Source organism: Ornithorhynchus anatinus, chromosome 2, assembly GCF_004115215.2.
Source record: "Ornithorhynchus anatinus isolate Pmale09 chromosome 2, mOrnAna1.pri.v4, whole genome shotgun sequence".
NCBI classification, from domain to species: Eukaryota; Metazoa; Chordata; class Mammalia; order Monotremata; family Ornithorhynchidae; genus Ornithorhynchus; species Ornithorhynchus anatinus.
In genome coordinates, this window is record NC_041729.1 from 66160818 (window position 1) to 66182905 (window position 22088).

General features: G+C 43.9%; 1 protein-coding gene across 8 annotated transcripts in view; it reads right to left on the bottom strand.

Annotated features, from left to right (window-relative positions):
- The window catches only part of QKI (QKI, KH domain containing RNA binding), a 186729-nt gene that overhangs the window by 122456 nt on the left and 42185 nt on the right, over positions 1–22088 (bottom strand). For all 8 annotated transcript variants that reach the window (XR_005659769.1, XM_029053770.2, XM_029053742.2 and 5 more), the window contains exon 2: positions 14825–14967. Coding sequence is in view for 7 of the 8 variants with exons in the window: in XM_029053770.2 (XP_028909603.1) it covers positions 14825–14967 (143 nt within the window). In the remaining variant the exon portion in view is untranslated. The remainder of the gene's footprint in view (positions 1–14824; positions 14968–22088) is intronic.

Genomic DNA, 22088 nt, shown 5'->3' on the forward strand with positions numbered 1-22088 from the left:
CCCTAAAGATACAAGAAATTGTTTAAAGAAGACCTTGATCATCCATCAATGGTATCTGGGTGCTTACTTTGTGCAGAGCACTGTACTAAGCACTTGGAAGAGTAGAATATAACAGATTTGGTAGATTCGTACCTTGCCCACAATGGGGTTCCAACCTACCGGGGGAGACCGACACGAATGTACAATTTAAAGATATGTACAGAAGTGTTGTGGAGCGTTGGGCAAACACTAAATGCCCCAAGATCAGAGGTCCGAGTGCACAGAAGATGCAGAAGGGTGATCAAGCTGGGGAAAAGATGGCTTAATCCGGAAAGGCCTCTTGGAGATGTGACCTTAATAAGTTTCTGCATGTTGGGAGAGTAGTGGTCTGTCATGGCGGGGGAGGGAGTTCCAGGCTAGGAAGAGGAGGCGGGAAAGGGGTCTGCGGCGAGACAGACGAGATTGGGGCACCATGAGTAAACTGGTGCAAGAGGAGTGGAGTGCGTGGGCTGGGCTGCAGTAGATTATTGAAGTGAGGGAGGAGAGGGCGAGTCGATCGAGGGCTTTAAAGCCAGTGGTAAGGAGTTTCTGTTTCGCTCTGGTCTACCTAGCTGCTTACACCTTTCCCACATCCACCCACTGGCCTGGGACTCTCTTCCTCTCCATATATGCCAGAACACCGCTCTCCCCACCTTCAAAGTATTATTACGGTCAAATCTCCTCCAACAGGGCTTCCCCAATTTAAGCCTTCTTTTCCCCAGCTCCCTCTCCCTTCTGCATCATCTATGCACTTGGATGTGTGACTTTTGGGCATTTGATATTCGCCACACTTTCAACCCTACAACATCTACAGACCTATCTTTAAATTATATACCATAAATTACTCCTTTATTTACGATAATGTCTGTCTCTTCCTCTAGACTGTAAGCTTGTTACAGGCAGGGAACATGTCTGCTAATGCTGTTATACTGTATTCTCCCAAGCGCTTAGTAAAGTGCTCTGCATACAGAAGACGGTGATTGATGCAGTGGTGGATGGGCAACCACTGGAGGCTCTTGAGGAGTGGGGAGATGAAATGAGCAGAGTGAAGTATGAATGGAGTGGGGAGAGACTAGAGGCAGGAGGTCAGTGAGGAGGCAGATGCAGTGGTCAAACGGGATAGGATAAGTGCTTGCATCATTCATTCATTCATTCAATAGTATTTATTGAGCGCTTACTATGTGCAGAGCACTGTACTAAGCGCTGGGGATGAACAAGTCGGCAACAGATAGAGACAGTCCCTGCCGTTTGACGGGCTTACAGTCAGCATAGCAGCAGTTTGGATGGAGAGGAAAGGGCAGACTTTACCCATGTTATAAAAGTGTAACTGATAGGATTTGGTGACGGGGTGAATATGTGGTTTCATATTTGAAGAATAAGGATCTGGTCTGTGTGGTCTGGTCTGTGAATAAGGTATGGTCTGGTCACTTCAGGATCTAGCCTGAAATGACAACAGAATCTCCAACACCCAGCCACGTTATGTTGCCACAGATAATATAAAGACACAGATTTTTCTGCTACAGTTAATTTCATGGAAGTTTGTTGAAAACCAGCTGAACTGCTTTGACCTGTGTTACGCTGACAAGCCAGAGTAGTCCAGGAGGGTGAGAGGGGGGGAAAAGGACAATTCATGCGCAAAGCCTAAAGGGAAATATCAATTAATGAATGACATTTATTGATCACTGTAGGTCTATGCAGTCGTGTGTGAATCATGAAACTTCTCCGTTTTCCTGGACTAGCAAGGATTGAATTTAACTTTCCAGGAAAGTCCTAGAAGGGACAAAGACAAGGACAAATCATGATGAAGGAAAATGAACGCTGCAAAAAAAAAAAAAAGGACCTGAGCTATACTGGGTTTTGGTATATGGTCTATATACCAATTTTGTATTTCATTTGTTTACATACTGCAGGAATACATATCTGTATCTTGCAGTTTCTGTTTTGCAGGCAGAACCACTAACCTAAATGCTGTTATCAATCTCCCATTGATGAGTTCTGTGATAAGAGAATTAAGACCTTTGTTTTAGAGGACTCAGGGACCCAACGTACTAAGGTCCAGACACCTGCAAATGCTCCTTTAATTCTTCGCATCTTACTTATGGAAGCCACTATGCCCTAAAACAGTTAAATTCAAACAAAAAACCCAAAAAACCACAGCAGCACAAAAACAGGTAATGAACAATTCCACGAGGAGGGTCTCAGTAAGAAAATCTGTCAAACAAAACTTGCCAATGGTTAAGTTTCTTTCTTTGCATCAAAACAACAAAGGTACTGTTTGAGAAATCTCATAAAAATTCCTTTGTTTCTTGAAGATCCTTGAGGCTACCTGAGTGTAGTCAGCTTTTCTTCTGTGGTGAAAAATATGAGGTGGAGGTGTGGAGAAGAGATGCCACTTCCCTTCTTCTCTTCACCTTTCCGAATTGAGCAATAGTTGCTGTCTCTCCAGGCTAAGCCTGGAGCACCCCACAGAAACTTCAGAAAACAAAAGTCAGATTGAGGCAAAATACTCTCCATTCTGTGGCAATGGGCATTATCATCAAAAAGGATTGCTATGTCACATAGTGCTCCACTGAGAGGAGCAAAAAAAAACGAGAGTGGGGAAGCAAATTAAGCAGATAAAATGTAGTATTTCTCTTTTTCACTTATTTCACTCAGCTTCATTCTATGCATTTCACCTTTCTTACTCAGAAATCAGAAAGGAAAGCAATTGGAAACCCTGCTCAAATCTCCCAGTTGGACTTGTACTCTCCCTAGCGCTCTGCACATGGTAAACACAGGATTGACTGATCTCTCACTTAGTGACTAAAACCACCATTCGCTAGCAATAAAAGTTGGCTTTAGAAAGCTTAAACATTTGAAAACACAACTGGGATTTGAGAAGAATTATTCAATCCCTGAAATCCATATTATTTGTCTTAGATAACTTACATACTAAAAGGGTTTCTGAAAGCCATTCAAGGACAGCAGTGATTTTCCAATGGCATTTAAATGTTTTGCACGAGATGCATAGCCCCGACTAGCTTTTATAAGAACACTTAATAACAGCTACACAGTCACTTATACTTTTTCCTTAACAGTTAAGAATAAAATCCAACCCACCCACTTATATTACTTTTTAAATGATATTTGTAAACCACTTTAAGTGCCAGGCACTGTACTTATTAGCATTGGGGTGGACACAACTAATCAGGTTGGGCACAGTCCATGTGCTACGTGGGGCTCACTATCTTAATCCTCATTTTAGAGATGAGGTAACTGAGGTACAGAGAAGTGAAGAGACTTGCCAAAGGTCACAGAGTGGATGCTGCTTCACTATCAATGTTAGCAACCACCCTATGCAAACTACCTAATGGCTACACTGTCTGTTTCAGTTCCTGCCTCTAACCATGGATTTTTTCTTTTTCTGGTATTTGTTAAGTGCTTACTTTGTGCCAGGCATTCTAGTATGCAGTGGAATAGACATAAACTAATCAGGTTGGACATAGTCCCGCATGGAGTGTACAGTCCTAATCTCCATTTTATAGATGAGGTAGCTGAGGTCCAGAGAAGTGAAGTGACTTGCCCAGGGTCACCCAGCCAAGAAGTGGTGGAGCCGGGATTAGAATCCAGGTCCTTCTGACTCCTAGGCCAGTGCTCTAACCACTATGCCACGCTATTTGTGCTCTGTCCTGGGAGCTCAACTCTTCTTCCTCCATCATAACTCCCTTGGAGAAAACCTGACATGGCTTTGGCCCACACCACGAACATGGGTGACTGACTCCCAAATCCAGCTCTTTAGCTTGGACCTCTCCCATTCCATTATTTCCTCTGGCCCCCAGGGCCCATTCCCCCTAGATGCACCACCAGGACCTCAAACTCAACATCTATTTTAATATCTGCCTCCCTGATTAATTTGTAAGCTCCTTGTGAGCAGGGATGGTAGCTACTATCTACTGAGCTCTTCGAAGTGCTTGGCCTAGAGCTCTGTCCACATTAAGTACTCGCAATTAATACTAAGGATCCATGTCCAATTCTGTACTCCCCATTTTCCCTGCTAAATAATAATGATGGCATTTGTTAAGCGCTTACTATGTGCCAAGCACTGTCAATCCATGGAATTTGTTTAACGCTTACTGGGGGCAGAGCATCATACTAAGTCCCTGGGAGAGTACTATCTTCTCCTCTCTTCCTCCCGGTTTTCAATATGTATAACTATATATTGCTTCGGATTTGCTCCCCCAAGCGCCCAATACAACGTGCCACACTCTGTAGGTGTTCAACAGTTTTTACCCCTTGGAAAGACAGGACCTGAATTCACACTGACTTCAATACATCAGTAGGTTACTTTCCTCTACACTGTAAACGCCTTCAGACTGTAAGCTTGTTGTGGATAGATGTGACTGTTCTATTGCTCAACTGTACTCTCCCAAGTGCTTGGTGCAGTTCTCTGCACACAGTAAGTGCTCAATAAATACAACTGATTGACTGATTTCTGCTTTCAGGTGAGGGCCAGATGATCCCAAGGTCACTTTCAACTCTGATTTGTTGTGCTTTTGTATGGGGAGGAAAGCTCGCTTTAGGTTCTAGTCCATGAATGTTGATATTACAAAGCCTTTAAAAAACTGGAAAAGGATATAGGAAGCAGCATGGCTCAGTGGAAAGAGCCTGGGCTTCGGAGTCAGAGGTCATGAGTTCGACTCCCGGCTCTGCCACTTGTCAGCTGTGTGAATGTGGGCAAGTCACTTCACTTCTCTGTGCCTCAGTTACCTCATCTGTAAAATGGGGATTAACTGTGAGCCTCACATGGGACAACCTGACTATCCTGTATCTACCCCAGTGCTTAGAACAGTGCTCTGCACATAGTAAGCGATTAACAAATACCAACATTATTAAAGTACCAGAGTGCCTCTCTACAGTCTAAGTGGATAAGATCTTGGAAGCATTTTAAAATGGCATCGCCCAACACTCGCTAAATGAAATATGAACTGCTGGGGGGTAGTATGTGGAAAGATGACTTTTGCTGAGAGCCAAGTCTTGCCTGAAAGGGAAGTGAGTCTAGTGAAAAGTGATATAAAACCTGTCATGAAGCATTTCAAGCTGATAATGGGTTGCAATTAAAATTTTGTTTTTCCAAATAAACCGGAAAGGTGCTTTACGAATAAGAACATTCTCCTGAGTCCTTCGCTTGGGCATGCCCCCAACACAGTTTGACCTTAGCTGTCATTTCACCAAGTGATAAGCCCACCAGCTGTTTTTCCTTCCATTGCTACAATACATTCTCTTCCTTTTTAAGGTCAGCAATCTCCAGCAGGAACAACCTACCAGATTTAAACCAGCTGCTAAAGTATTACAAACCAGTATTTTTAGCTCTGATTTCATTATTGCTATTCTTCGGTGACTGCCTTTTAGCATTCTGTTTTGGTAGCAGGCTGTTTCTACTTCTCACCAAATGGATACCAGCTGTTGGCTAAAATAGGTATAAAATGGTAGCACATCAAAAAAGTGAAGAATTAAGTAGAGAGAAAAACTACTTCCTAAGCTTGAAAATTAAACTGTTGGAAGGACAGGTCACTGAAACCTTATGTACTACAGGTAGGTGCATATGCCCATCTACAAGCCACAAAATTTAAATGAATACCAAAGGCCTCTCTGTTTTTACACTGTTATGGGGAGGGACACAAAGAGGCTTTGGGAAAACATACATATTTCTGGTTTATCTGCCTGATCAGATTTTTAAACATGATCTTAATATCCAAGGTACCATACTTTAGTTGTGAAGCAGCCACGGTGTAGCGGATAGAGCACGAGCCTAGGAGTCAGAAGGCCATGGGTTCTAATCCCAGCTCCGCCACTTGTCTGCCGTGTGACCTGGGGCAAGTCACTTCATTTTTCTGTGCCTCAGTTACCTCATCTGCAAAATGGGGATTGTCCCTTGTGGGAGAGGGACTGTGTCCCACCCGGTTTGCTTATATCCACCCCAGTGCTTAAGATTTCAGTTTTGCAGGTGCCCTGTAGTAAACCAAACATGTCTTCTTTTGAACAGTCTTTTGAGACCCTGTTTTGACGAAGAGAAAAGAAAACAATATCAGAAAGCCAAACTGAGCGGTGTGCTTGGAGAGAAATTGTAAATTTGTCTAAAAATTCATTTTGGATATTGCTAAAATCGAGGTAGCCTAATTTCTGACAAATTTTTAAAGAAAATGGATTTCCAATTACTTGTAATTATAAATTCAAAAGGTCAAACAATGGTGAAAGACAAATGAATAGGATCCCTGGTTTTAAAAAGAGCAGTTCATGTAGCCAGACTAGAGAGATTTAAAGGCCCACATTACATTGAATTGCCTCGATTGTGAATTTATTTAGTAATAAGAAGATTTAACAACTCGTTGGGGAAATCTGATCCTCTAAAAGGACTGCAGTAGCCAGCAAGTTGAGTAGAGAATTTATTAACCAGTCTAACCCTTTAACAGCAAGACAGAGTTGCTGCATGAGGACTCCTGAAAAACAGCAAAATCTACAAACTTTGAGATCTAAAGCGGGAATCTGATTAAATCAAGTCAAAAATTAAGTAAATGGCTTCTGAAACTCTTATCCACCACACGATTACATACAGTTCTACCACGCCACCTGTTTCCCCCACTAGATAGCCACAGAATGCGTGCTATTAGGGAGGGGTTATTCCTCTGACAGTAGGCATCAGCAAGCAGGGTCAGGTGTGACCTGTGGGCCCCTCTAGGAAAAGTTTCTGAATTGCATGGTTCTTCAGGAACCTAAACCTCTGTCATGGAAGAATGGACAACAGACCACACTAAGGGAATTCTGGATGTATTCCCTTAATGAGTCTAATTTTTGCATTTTTATTGTCTTCTCATGGTATTGACACTATTTAAGTCAGGTACATTGACTTGATTACAGGATTGTCATCTCAGTTCTGATTTTTAGGAATTAAAAGAGGTCTGGTGAAAGACAAACATTTTCCCCCATGAGATGAAGAGTTCTTAACCTAAACTACAGGAAATGGAAGCTCAAAAATCAGTGGTAAGTTTTTAAGTGCTTACTGTGGGCCAAGCACAACTAGGTGTTTGGGAGAAGAATACAATAGAGTTGATAGAAACCTTCTCTGCCCAAAAGGAGCTTACAGACAAGGGGAGGAGACAGGCATTTGGAGAAACTGAGGATGGGGTGAGCACTGAGAGCTTAAGGGGTACAGAGCCAAGTGGACAGGAGATGTAGAAGGGGGGGTGACAAATAAGGGTGGGGAAAGGAGGGCTTAGTCAGGGAAAGCTACTTTTGGAGATGTGATTTTAGGGGGGCTTTCAAGGTGGGGAGAATGGTGGTCTGTCAGATGAGGGGCGAGTGGGTTCCGGACCAGAGGAAGGACATGGGCAAAGAGACAGCAGTGAAGCAGGCAAGATGGTGGTAAAGCGACTAAGTCGGCACCAGAGAGAAGTGTGAGAGATGGGTTGTAGTAAATCAGCAATGTAAGGTACCTTGTGGACAGGGAGCATTTCTACCAACTGTCATACTGAATTCTCCCAAGCACTTAGTACAGTACTCTCCACACACCAGGTGCTCAGTAAACATGACTGATTGAGGGGGAGAGGAGACCGAGTGCCCTAAAGCTGATGGTAAGGAGTTTCTCTGTGACATGTAGGAAGATGGACAACAATGACTGGAGTTTATTGAGAAGTGGGGAAAAGCAGACTGAACCATTTTGGGGAAAAATGATTCGGGCAGCAGAGTGCAGGACCGGCTGGAGAAGGGAGAGGCGGGAGGCAGGGAGGTCAGGGAGGAGGCTCAAACGATCAATAGTCAAGGTGGAATATAACGTGAGAGCTTGGATCAGCAGGATAACAGTTTGGATGGAGAGGAAGGAGCAGATTCTAGAGATGTTGCGATGGCGCAACCCACCTGATTTGGTGGCACATTCAAGGTTAGGACTAAATGAGAGGGATGAGTCTAGGGTAATGCCAAGGATGTGGGCACGTGAAACAGGGAGGATCTTGGTGTTGTCTATGGTGATGGGGAAGTCGGGGGGTGGACAAAGTCTGGGAAGGATGAGAGGTTCTGTTTTGGACATGTCAAGTTTGAGATGTTGGCATCGAAGCAGAGATTTCCCAAGGGAATTTTGATATTTTGAAGAATCCAATGAAAATCTAAAGAAAAACCAATAAGGCTGATGACCTCACATTCCCCTATCTCTCCCTCAATCATTCACTAATTCAATAGTATTTATTGAGCACTTGCTGTGTGCAGAGCACTGTTCTAAGTGTTTGGAAAGTACAATTCAGCAACTAAAAGAGACAATCCCTGCCCACAACAGGCTAACAGTCTAGAAGGCTGTCTACAGCTAGACGGCTAGACTGACAGTCTACAGCCCCATCCTGGGTTATCCTGTGGAAAGCCTAGGGAAGGAAAGTGGGTGGCGGTGGGACAGAGGAGTATATGTCTTTAAGCAAAAGATATTGTAGTTTCTACCCACGAAGTTTTCTGTAGCAGTGAGTTCCACCAGGCACCTGGGAATAATAAATACCATAGTGGTTTTCTGGGATGGTTTCTGTCAAACTCTGAAATGGCTTTTCCCACTATTCTAGCATTCACTTAACTACCTATTTGGTGCTTTCATACTGATCCATAATTCCTTTGTGATTTTCCTGTCTTCCCTGCTTGATGATGAAGTCCTTGTGGGAAAGGATTATGTCCACTATCTCCACCCTACCCCCCCCCCAACCTTTCCGAACACAGCTCTGCCCAGACTGTGCGCTCAATCCTGTGGCCTAGTGGAAAGAGCAGAGGCCTGGGAGTCAGAGGACCTGGGTTCTAATCCCAGCTTTGCCACTTGCCTGCCGTTTAACCTTGAGCAAGTCACAACTTCTCTGCGCCTCAGTTACCTTGTCTGTAGAATGGGGGTTCGGTACCCATTCTCCCTCCTACTTGGACTGTGAGCACCAAGTGGGACAGAGACTGTGTCCAGCCTGCGCAGACTCTCTCTATCCCAGCACTTAGTTCAATGCCTGGCATTGAACAAAAAAAGCAAACCTTATTGTTGATTGGAGAGCTAGGTATGGATGCCAACAAAACAGGATTCATAGGACCCAACATAAAGAATGCGTTATCTTTTCCACCGGGGCAGGGTGGGGGGCAGGGAGATGGTTAAAGAAGCAAGTGGGGCACTAATGTGAAGATGATGAGTCAAGAATATCAAGTTCTGGGGGCCACTGACAGAGAGGAAATGCCAAGGGCGAGGATTAACTTTTCATCCCCTAAATCTCCTGGCTCAAATCACCACACTCTAAGAGCACAGGAATGAGCATACAGGGATATAATATTAATAACTTTGGCAATTGTTAAGCGCTTACTATGTGGCAACCGCTGGGATCAATACGAGAAAAGTCCCACAGGGGCTCACAGTCTAAGTAGGAGGGAGAAAGGGTTTGAATCTGCATTTTGCAGATGAGGGAAATGAGGCATAGAGAAACTAGACAATTTGTCCCAGGTCACCCAGCAGATGATTGGTGGAGTCAGGAATAGAACCCAGGTCCTCAGACTCCCAGGCCCGTGCTCTTGCCACTAGGCCATGCTGCTTGCCATGATTTCAGTTCTTTGACTACATGACGCACACTTTTTAAGTGCCAGTTTATTTTGAGAAACAGAAAGTGCATCGGTTATTTTTGTTTCTTCTGATGCTTCTAGCGATTTCACTAACACAGGCTAAGAGACGCTTCCTCCTCCTACTGATGACATCCCATTTATAAGACAATTACCCTTTAGGCAGTGAGAGGATTAGGGCAAGTCACCAGAGAAAGGAAACGCTAACCCCAGCTAGAGATTCCAAGACCTCGGCAGGTCCCTCCGGACCCCCTGGGAAGCATGCCCGGTGGGCCCATCCCCGGCCAAGTCGGGCAATCACCACTCGCCCACCCCAACCTCTGGCCAGGGTGGAGGGGGAAGGGACACGCCTTATTCCTATTTCAAAGCATAGCGTGCCCAGAAGACCTTGAAAGAGTCCACCCAGTTATATATCAAACTACATGATAGATGATGTTCCAAAGGTGTTAGGTGACAAAGGGCCTCCCGGGAGATGGAGAAAGTGAGCCGAGAGAACTCCAGGGGACGTAAGGAGCACCTCCAGGATGGGCTAACCATAAGGCACATCCTGGTCTGCTGTCCAGTCTGACGTACTCCTCAAAACAGCTTGGCCTGGTGGAAAGAGCACGAGCCTGGGGGTCAGGCGACCTGGGTTCTAATCCCTCGCTGCCACTTATCTGCTGGGTGATCTCAGTTAAGTCACCTGACTTCTCTGTGCCTCTGTTTCCTCTTCTGCAAAATGGGGATTCAATACCTGTTCGCCTTCCCACTTAGACGGTGAACCCCACGCGGGACAGGTATCGTGGTCCATCTAATTAACTTGCACCTATCCCAGCGCTTAGAACAGCATTTGACACAGAGTAAACAATGCCATTATGGAAAAAGGAAAAAAAACTGGCAGCACTGCCCCATCAAGGACCACTGGGGAATACATAATTCATTCTTTAACTGCATGGCTTTGACTGGATAAAATTCAGTCATATTTATTGAGAACTTACTGGGCAGAACACTGTTCTAAGCGCTTGGGAGAGAACAACTTAGAGTTTGTAGAAACGTTCCCTGCTTGCAAAGAGTTCACAGTCTAAAGGGGGAAACAGACTTTGAAGTGAATTTTTCTATGTGAACATAGGTGCTGTAGGGCTGAGGTGGGGTAAATAGAGAATTCATCTCCAAGTGTGTGGACAACACAGCGAGGAGAAATGCTAAGGGAAGTAGCGTGGTCTAGTGAATAAAGAACGGGCCTGGGAGTAAGAAGAACCTGGGTTCTAGTCCCTTCTCTGACACTTATCAACCAGTCAATCATATTTACTGATCGCTTACTCTGTAGGGAGCAGTGTGCTAAGTTCTTAGAAGAGTACAATATAACAATCAATGATAAACTTGTCTGCTATATAAGCTTGGGCAAATCACTTCACTTCTCTGTGTCTCAGTTCCCTCGTCTGTAAAATGGGGTTTAAGAATGGGAGCCCCACGCGAGACAGGGACTGTCATCCCGGCTCTGTCACTTATCAGCTGAGTGACTTTGGGCAAGTCACTTTACTTCTCTACACCTCAGTTACCTCATCTGTAAAATGGGGATTAAGACTGTGAGCCCCACATGGGACAATCTGATTACCTTGTATCTACCCCACGGTTTAGAACAGTGCTTGGCACATAGTAAGAGCTTAACCAATAGCATCATCATCATCATCATCCAACCCTGTTTCTACCCCAGTACTTAGTACAGTGCCTGGCACATAGTAAGAGCTTAACATATAAAAATAATTCTAAAGCATGCAAAAAAGTGTAATTTGCACCATTTATTAACGGAATGGTGCAAGCTGCTCCGGAGGCCAAAAAGGAAGCTTGGCTTCTCGAACTGGTTACTACCAGCATCCAAAATATTTCCCCACTTGAAATGGTCGAGGTCATCTCTGTCTCACAATATTTTAAGTAGGCAATGGAAAAAAAAAATGTAATCATAGCTGCTGCTTTGTCTACTGCAACCAATTTCCAAGTTAATATTGTTTCCATCGCACAAGAATTCATTCTGAGTTGATTTATCAGGCTAGTGCTGGGGCTTCATACAATTAAAACAATGTCACAACACTTGCAGGGAAAATCATTTCAAACAGACTAAACAAAGTAACCATAAAGGCCTAAAGAAAGGGAGGGGATGGAAAAACCATTCATTAACCCCACTGCTTTAAGTTCAGGCCTTTCTTTTGGGTCAATGTTTATAAATCTGCCAAGTGGCAATCTGATTTCAAAGGAACAGGCTTCCAAGACTAGTAGCAGTCTGTGCCTAATGTTTGTTGCTACCTAATGCATTTTAAATAGGAATGATCAATCTATCATAACAACAACATTTACAACAGTATTTGTTAAGTGCTTACCATTTGCCACGCACTGTACGAAGTGCTTGGAGTGGATACAAACTAATTGGGTGGGACACAGTCCCTTGTCCCACGAAGGGCTCACAGCCTCAGTCCCCATTTTACATATAAGGTAACTGAGGCACAGAAGTTAAGTGACTTCCCCAAGGTCACAAAGCAGTCAAGTTGCCATGAAAGGATTAGAACCCATGACGTTGACTCCAGGTCCATGCTCTGTCCACTACCCCAAGTTGCTTCTCATCATATTTATTGAGCCCTTACTGTGTGCAAAGGACTGTACAAAGCACTTGGGGGAGTATAACACAATATAATAGAACTGGTAGGCACGTCCCCTGCCCTCAGTGAGCTAATCTAAAGACTTCATCCACTAAGAAAGTAGACTCATGGGAGAAGACTAAATGCCTCTTGCTGTAAGAACTCTCCTCTTTCTGTGACCATGCCAGAACCAGAAATTAAATCGAATAAACTCAGATGGTCCGCTCTATATTCCAAACTATAACTTGCCAAATCGCCTCAGGTTGAATCTTAAAAATAACATCAATTCATTAAGTCTCCAGTACTGTGTGACTGCCTATGGTGCGTGCAGCGGGCTGCATGAAGGCCTTGGATAGTACAATAAAAGCCATGAACCCTGTCCCCAAATCTCAGGGGGATACCAGAAGGCCAAAATTGTACGAATCCAGTGGGAGTGGAAGAAAAACACAACAAAACAGCAAGATATTAAAAAGGTGAATAAACTAATGGAGTGCATAAACAATAGATCTACCACTGTTAGTGTGACAGAATCAGAAATTTGTTAGGGCATTGCTCAAGGGAGCAGGAGGACTCTGTAAAGAAGAGAACACTTGTTGAAATGGGAAAGACTGTAGTCTGGCAGGTTTCAGTCCTGTTGAACCGGGTAAATAAGGGCAATTTGAAAGGGGAAATGACCTCAGTACATTGGAACTGTCTTGGAATTAGGTGGAGGGGGCGGGATGGGAGGCGGGGGACGAGGGGGACGAGGGGGACGAGGGGAGAGAGGCTCGCTTGGCGGTGGCATTACCATCTGCACCAGACTGTGGAAACTCCTTGAGGGCAGAGAATGTGCCTACCAATTCTATGGGGAAGCAGAGGCCTAGTGGAAAGAGCACGAGGCTGGAAATTACTGGATCTGGCATATCAAGTGGGACTAATACAAGTGCTTGAAAAAGCGGGTGGGATGCCTGTGGTAGGTCAATCTATTGATCAGTGGTACTTACTGAGCGCTTACTGTGTGCAGAGCACTGTACTAGGTGTTTGGGAGAGTACATGGCAACAAAGTTGGTAGTCATGTTTCCTGCCCACAACGAGCTTACAATCTAGAAGGGAGCTTACAGTCTAGAGGTCCCAATCTCCCTGTGATAGAGACGAAGACGCATTTAGAATGGTATGGAACCAGGGGCGCTGACTCCCGAGGGGATAAAGGGGCACATTTAGGAGAAGGAGCCAGGTAGGGATCAGAGGAGGCATCAAGACAAAGGCTCCATTGCTTGGCTTGTGCTAACAGGAGGAGGAAGAGGCGACGATCGCGGCCATCATCCTGTTTCTGGCCGGGCATCCCGCACCCACTGGGGGCTGGGGTCCTTCACCCACCCTGGCCTCCACCCGGTGTCCCCGGCTGTGCCCTGGACATGGGGGAAAACACCTGCAAGCTGCACAGGTGCCATGCTGCTTTGGGGGGAGAGCCACTCCCCCCAGCACCAGGACAACAGCAGCTCTAAACAATCGATCAATCAAGGGTATTTACTGAGTGCTTACCGTGTGCAGAGCACTCTACAAACCGCTTGGGAGAGTCGGTAGACACATTCCCTGTCCACAACATTCCGTCCCTGGAGGCCTCTTCGAGGCCTGGACCGGCTCCACCTTACCATTACCAGACTTGGGGGGGAAGGAGGAAGGACGCCTCCGGTGAGAGTTCCAAAGAAGCAGCAGTGGAGAGGAGAAGTAACATGAGCCTACACCATTTGCTTCCACTTCCTCCCTCTTCAAGCAATCTGTTGTGGGAGGGGAATGTGTCTGTTCTATTGTACTCTCCCAAGGGCCTAGTACAGTGTTCTGCACACAGGAAGCGCTCAATAAATATGACCAACTGACCAACAATCCTTCCAATCCCCTCAGAGCCCCGCTCTCTCCACTATGGATCTTGAAAATCTGAGCTGGCCAGCACTGTTACCTACACTGGTTACCGCTCCCCTGTTTGTTGTCTTAAATTGAACCTCATCCAAAGCAAAATCCAATTGCGTGTGGATCCCTAGCAACCCACACAAAGAGTAAAATAAAGAAACACTGCACTTTCAAGTCATGTCATATTTAGCCATACTTAGCTGGAATTCATCCTTGCACTGAATTGAAACCACAAATGTCAGCATTTTTAGCATATACACATTCCCAATTTTTTTTAAAAAGGTATAACTTCTAACAAAAAAGACATCAGCAGAAAAAGGCAGGCTGCGAGTGTGTTTACATGAGAGTGGTCATGGGTTCTAATCCTGTCTCCCCCACATGTCAGCTTGATGACCTTAAGCAATTCACTTCACTTCTCTGGGCTTCAGTTCCCTCAGCTGTAAAACTGGGATTGCGACTGTGAGCCCCATGAGGGACAGGGACTGTGTCCAACCCGATTTGCTTGTACCCAACCCCAGCGCTTCAGACAGTGCGTGGCACATAGTAAGCGCTTACCAGACACCATAATTATTATTACATTTTTTGTTTAAAATTTCCATTTCCCACCTTAGATGATGCATTTTCCGACCCACATCCAATGCGTTCATCAAAAGACAGAGTTTTACATAAAAGAATTATAATTTAAAAAATCATTAATATAAATAACTAAAAAATAAACTTACATCCGGATATTCTTTTACAGGCACATATAGTTTCTCTTGTAACTGTACAATAGGTCCCACCGCATCTGGTAGTTCCGCACTCCTCTTCTCTGTACTGCCATTTAATGTATCATTATACATATCTTTCCGTACTCTGCTAATTTCTGTTGAAATAAAAAAATATACACAATGCATTAGCCTGGAGCCTTTTTGCTGGGACAGTAAAAATACATTTTTGAAAAAGATTAAGCTTGGTGGGCAGCTTTGCCAAACATTCCCTTTTATTTGACGTCTTCTGAAGAGCTTAGAGGTAATGCTATATACACCCTTCTTTATTCATTCACTCAATCGTTTTGAGTGCTTACTGTGTGCACAGCACTCTACTAAGCGCTTGGAAAGTACAATTCAACAACAAATAGAGACAATCCCTGCCAAACAACGGGCTCTCAGTCTAGAAGAGCGGAGACAGACAACAAAACAAAACAAGACGACGGGCATCAACAGCATCTTACTGATAACTGAGGTTACAGACAGCTGATGTATTTCCTTCAGCTTTATAACATCATGCTTCTCACCTTTCAATCTAGCCAAATCTTTGATGGAACAGGTTTATTAATAAAGAACCTCCTTAATGACAAAGTGTCCTCAAAATCTACTCATCTATTCCCAGTCGCTTAATTACACCCAGTTAGTTATAATACTACCACTGAAATGTGTCAAGTGACTGTTGTATGCCAAGCTCCGTGTTAAGCATAGAGTAGCACCGAGATAATCAGATCAGACACAGTACCTGTCCCAAATGGGGGTCACAGCTTAAGATACACTGATATTTTATCCCCTATTTACAGATGAGGGAGCTGAGGGACAGAGAACTTGTGACTTGCCCCAAGTGCAACAAAAGGTACGAAGTGGAGCTGGGAAGAAGAACCTGGGTCTCCTGACTCCCAAGCCTGGGCTCTTTAGGTTATGAGCCCGAGGGACCGGAACCGTACCTACTTGCCAACTCCGTACTCTCTCCCAACCCTTAGTACAGTGCCCTGCACCCAATAAGGACCTAATAAATACTATGACTTGCACTACACCCTGCTGCCTCCTCAAAGTCAGTCCATCGTATTTATTGAGCGCTTACTGTGTTCAGAGCACTGTACTAAGTGCTTGGGAGAGTCCAATACAACAATAAACAGACACGCTCCCTGCCCATAACAAGCTTACCCAAATTTGTGGGATCTGCATTACTGTGATGCCATTCGTTAGGCAAAGTTCGCCCAGTACTGTTCACGGTGCTCCACGCAGTAGTAATAATAATGTTGGTATTTGTTAAGCGCTTATTATGTGATGAGCACTGTTGTCTCCCAACAGGCTCTCCTTTTTGGATCAACACTTCTGAATTTCCTAACCATAGTCTAGCTAAAATACATAATGAAAACACATGCTCTGACAGAACTGGGTTTATCTTAAAGGAGTTTCTTTTTAACACAATCTGAATGACACAATCTTGATTGGCAGAAATTAACCAATGAAAAGTTCTGTTAGGAAGAATGGAAAGGCTAAACAAGTCCCTAAATTTGCTTGGAAATCACAGGCATTAGCTTTGGTAACAGAGTCTCGCATTTGTTTTTCTCTGAAGGAAAAAAAAATAAAAGCATTCTGAGATAAATTGGGAAATTAACCTAAAGCAAAATTAGGCCACAGAGCAACTAAAACAAAGAACAAAAGTCTTAAAAGTTGTCCTTGATATTTAATACAAAAAAAGTTTTATCACAAAACTTTCACTTCCCAAGTGCCCTTTTGAAAAACATGCTTTCAAAACAAGACAAACAGTCATTATTTAGACCCGTCTAGGGTGCAGGTTGTTTCACTGAGATTAAAATAAATTTCCCTAAACTCCTACTCCCTCTCCTACCAGATATAGAAAACTGAGAAAATGATACCTTTTGAAAATAAGTTTGCTTTGCCAAGTCAAAGCAAAATGTTCCAACTTCCGTTTGTCGGGTGTGGTCCAAACCTTTCCAAAGGCTTAACAAGGAGTTTTCATTCCCCAAGAGCAAGTGGAGTTTTCACAACACCCAAAGTGTAAAAACTTTAAAGAGCCTACTAGTGACCTCCTTAAAATTCATAAAACAAACAAGGCCTAGGGCAGAAAATCTGCTTTCCCTCTTCCCATTCGCCTTGCTTTCACACTTATTCTCTTCCCTTTTCCAGCAGAGGCAAATCCTAGGTCACCATCAGGTTCTCTTCTTGGACCTCACTGCTGCATTGTAGAGTATACTTCCCTATACATTTGTTATAAATTAGAATCCATTCCATATCCTCTAAAAGAATAGTATGGAATTCCCTTATGGCAATGGTAAACATCACTAAACTATCCTTCAGTCTTGATGAGGTAATTCAAAGCAGAACGTCATACCGTTAAAATGCAAGAGGTTACAGAAGTAGACGCTTCTACTGACTGTGGTGGTGGAAGTCGACTATTTTTTAATATGCCTTCCCTGATTATTTTTAATATGCCTGGGTCACAGTCCCCCCAGCTGCCATTTAGCACTTGGATGCCCCCTGAGCCTATGCATATGTAGCAGCCCCAAGAGTGGCACTTATACCTCGTATATTCCATCTCTTTTAAGTGCCTAGGTTAAGGCTTGGCAGAAAGTGAGAGCTCAGTGAATATCACTAACTGATTAAAGCACTAACTCGTGGGCTTACCCCACCCTACCCTTTTTCCTTTTCAGAAAAGGGACCGTGTCCACTAAATTCGTTGTACTGTACTCTCCCAAGTGCTTAGTTCATACGGCAATAAGCGCACCCTAAACATTACCGATTGACTGGAAGAAGATACGGAGATAAGCCATTTCCTTCATTTAAGAAACGGTTCATGGATCAGGAAACCTTTCAATGTTCACTGGCCAAATGATTTGGTAAAACTTTGGTCAAAAAAGGGGAAATTTCAAAGGGCCTGGGAAGCATGATGGCTAGAGCGGGCAGGCCAGTAGCTGTTTCTAGAGAGACTGTGGAGGAGACTATGTTCCCTAAAAAGGAATCGAGTCTCTTCAAATGCCAGCAGGAGCAGGGAGGAGGTGCTCTTCTCCCATGACTTTCATGTTTCATTTTCAAATCTTTGGCTCACCTTTTACTTTTTTGCCTTGCTGCAAAATTGCCATTTTATTCTGACTTTGTTCTTTTGTGAGCCCAATTTGAGAAGAGTACTTAGGATGATTAAACTGTCAGTCCAGTGATTAATGGACGGTACTTTTTGTTATTTGTCAGCTCCCTCGATCTTGGAATTCAATCATTTTTCTTTGGTGAACAAAGCCCGCAGAGGTCCGGAGAAATCACACCACAGAGTGTAAATGTAAGGCCTGCATCAAACTGAGAGTTCAAAAACTGAATCACACATATCCACAGGGTCTCCACTTAAAAATGTCAATGGCACTGTAGGTATAATTTCTAATCCAAGCATTTGGGAACTTAAAACCTATTTAAGTTCAAAAACCCCCTTCAGCATAGAGTGCTCTGAAGTATTTAAGGGGTGCAGAAGGTGGAGAGCTGTGCAGGAGTGTGCTACTGCTGCACATCAGGAAAAATCTGCCCCACGCGTTCTCCCGAGACCAGATGCTCGAACAAGACTCTTCAGAACAATAATTGTGGAATTTGGTAAGCACTTACTATGTTCCAGACACTGTACTCAGCGCTGGGGTGGACACAGATAAATTGGGTTAGACATGGTCCCTGTCCTGGGTGGGGCTCACAGGCTCAATCCCCATTTTACAGGTGAGGGAACTGAGGCCCAGAGAAGTGAAGTGACTTGAAAAAGGTCACGCAGCAAACAAGCGGCAGAGTGGGGATTAGAACCCATGACCTTCTGACTACCAGGCCCGTGCTCTATCCACAATGCCGTGCTGCTCGCTTCTCAATAACCCCCGGTCCCAGGCGCTATTTCCCCTTTCTTTCTCCACTTCCCAACCTAGATGCACTTTGGAAGGAAGGAGCCTCCAAATATTAAGCAGAAATTTAAATTTTGAGGGAACCTTGATGGCAAAGTCAAGGAGAAGTGGGGGGGAAGAGAATATTCACCCAAGAAGGTGGTCCCTTAATCAGTCCCGAAAAGACAGCTGACCTGGGTCTTGACTTGTTGAACAAAAAGATGAAGCTCCAGGGGCCAAGTTCATAGTTTGTGCTGGTCTAATTTTTCTCATTCTTCTCTTGTCATCCTCTTCAGGGGAAATGCAAGGGGCGGAGAAAATATTGGAGCAGGGGATGTCATAGTGGGATTAAGATACTAAAGTGTAAAGTGCCAGGGGCTGTAAACCGCAAACAGATCCACATAAGGGATCGATCAATTTTGTGTGTACAGGGTGTGGTCAGGACTGTCAGCCAAGCATCAGTCTTTTGATCTTATTTTCCAGCCTGTAAGCTAGTTTGTCCGATTTTGTTCCGCTTCACACGTAACTTGTATGTCTGACTCCTGGAGGCTTCCCAGTCCCTCAGCTGGGAACGTAATAGTTCGGGGATTTGGCACATGCATTCCTCTGAAGGCCCTTTTTTGGTTACAGAAACTGCCTCTCCCGAAGTCCATTTCCTACCCAACATTCTGAAATGCACGGCATTGATGACCAAGCGGTGAAGACAAAAGGTTCTCATTTCTTCTGCATGGACAGGGAGTCCACCAATAGTGTCACTATGGCTACTAACTGATGGATGCTGTTTGCATCTCTTGTGTTGGCTCTGTCCGCTTGGAGGAATTTAGGTGTGGTTTTGCCCTTCTTCAATTTCTTTGCCATTTACTTCAATGTACTTCTCTGCGTATGCTTCATGAAACCATTTGGCCTTTCAGAAATTCATCTGCTCCACAATGTCTTGCAACCTGAGTGGTTTCATGAGAAGCAGAATAGCTTAGTGGATGGGGCATAAGATGGGAGGCAGAAAGACCTGCGTTTTAATTCTGGCTCTGCCACTTTTCTCCTGGGTGATCTTGGTTAAGTCACTTCACTGTGACTCAATTTCCTCATCTGTAATATGGGGATTAAGATGCTGAGCTTCAAGTGGGACAGGGACTGTTTCCAACCCAATTAGCACCTATCTACAGCACATAGTAAGTGTTTAGTTCTAATCCCAGCTCCGCCACTTGTCTGTTGTGGACCTTGGCCAAGTCACTTCACTTCTCTTGGCCTGTGTTCCCTCATCTGTACAATGGGGATTAAGACTGTGAGCCCCACGCTTGGGACAGGGACTGCGTCCAACCTGAATTTTGCCTTTAGCCACCTCAGTGCCTGGTAGAGTGCCTGACACATACTATTATTATTTGTATTTGAGCACTTACTGTGTGCAAAGCACTGTACTAAGCACTCGGGAGAGTACAATATAACATCAAACACATTCCTTGCCCACAACGAGCTCACAATCTAGAGGATAGTAAGCATTTAACAAATACCACAATTATCATCATTATTAAGGAGTAGTTATTCTCACAGTCTAGAGGATAGTAAGGATTTAACAAATACCACAATTATTATTATTATTATTATTATTGAGTAGTTATTCTCAGTCTAGAGGATAGTAAGCATTTAATACCACAATTATTATTATTATTAATGATTAATTATTGATGTCATTCTTGCCTGAGCCTTTCCTGCTCTGCATCATTTGTAAGCAGATTGCAATTTTCCATGTGCTATGTTGCAATGCACCAATTGCTCATCATTGTCCTGTAAAAAGCTTAGCCCTGGAGCGCCAATGGAATCCTCTTTCGGATGACACAAAAGGGGTTACTGAACTTTGTGATTTCCGATCTGCAGATACAGCTCACCTCCCTCATGAGTGTGATATAAGCCACCTCCCTGTTACGCTCTTCTTTTAAAGCTTTGCGCTACGGAATTTCACTATTGATATCGCCCTCCTCTCAAGTATTTAAATTGACTTCGTAGAATAATCAAAGCCTATTTCAATTGAGCGTTGGTTGATAATACTTAGCTAAGAAAACATCCAGTGTTAGTTCCAGTTAGCTTTCGGTTAAACCAGATGGGAGAGCAATCAGTGGTACTCACTGAGCATGCACTTCGAGCAGAACACTGTACTACGCGCTTGGGAAAGTACACTATGAACAGTTGGCAGAGACAATCCCTCACCACAAGGATAACCATTTGAAAGGTAAGTTTTTTTTAATGCCACTTGTTAAGTGCTTACTATCTGCCGGGCACTGTACTAAGTGTTGGGGTAGATGCAAGCTAATCAATCGCATTTTTTGAGTGCTTACTCTGTGCAGAGCACTGTTCTAAGTTCTTGGGAGAGTACAATACAACAATAAACAGGCAGAAGGTTGGACGCAGTCCCTGTCCCACCTTGGGCTCCCAATCTTAACCCCCATTTTAAAGATGTGCTAACTGCGGTACAGAGAAGTAACATGACTTGCCCAGGATCACACAGCACACACGTGGTGAAGCCATGATTAGAACCCAGGACTTTGTGACTCTCAGTCCCATGTTCTATCCACTAGATCATATGGCTTCTCAATATAGCAGTGATGACACTGCTGAACTGACATCAGTAACTTAAAAAATATAATTAAAAAACAATTCACCACTCCTCCATCGCATAACTAACTCCTGGGTTGATATCTTTTGTAGATATATTTATTTTGACCGATTTTTTAGATTCTGGGAATGCATTAATACAATGACATAATTCCCTGAGGGAAACTGCTCTGTTTAGCACGCAGTCTATTTTCACGGAACCAATTTCGAGCGCAAATCCAGGGATAGCAGTGTGTCTAATGGATTTTAGTTTTGTCAAGTCATGGTGACTTCTGCTTACAAACGGCCTAGATGGAATTGAATCAGTGATTTAGAGCTGAAAGAACTCAGTGACTTCTGGCCAAATTCAAATTGCAAAATATAAGGGTATAGTGACGATCCTTATAATACATGGGATTTTTGCACCTCATCTTGTAGATTTTTCCATTTGGAGGGAATTGAAACAAAAAGAACTGATTTTTCGACTCGGGCATCAACCACTGGAAAATCCATTTTCCATTGACACTTCAGAGCAATCTCACCTTTCTTCTTCTGTGACCAACCTGATTAACATGGATCAACCCCAGCACTTAGAACAGTGCTTGACATATAGTAAGCGCTTAACAGATATTTTAGAAGTGAAGAAAAATGTCACCTCAGATTGAGAACGTGTCGGCCCATTTTTAATATACCCTAATGTCGCTTATAAAATTGAGTTGGTGACAAAACAAATGACTCATTTACTGCCATGGGGTCTCCCCTGAAGTGTGCCGGTATAATAG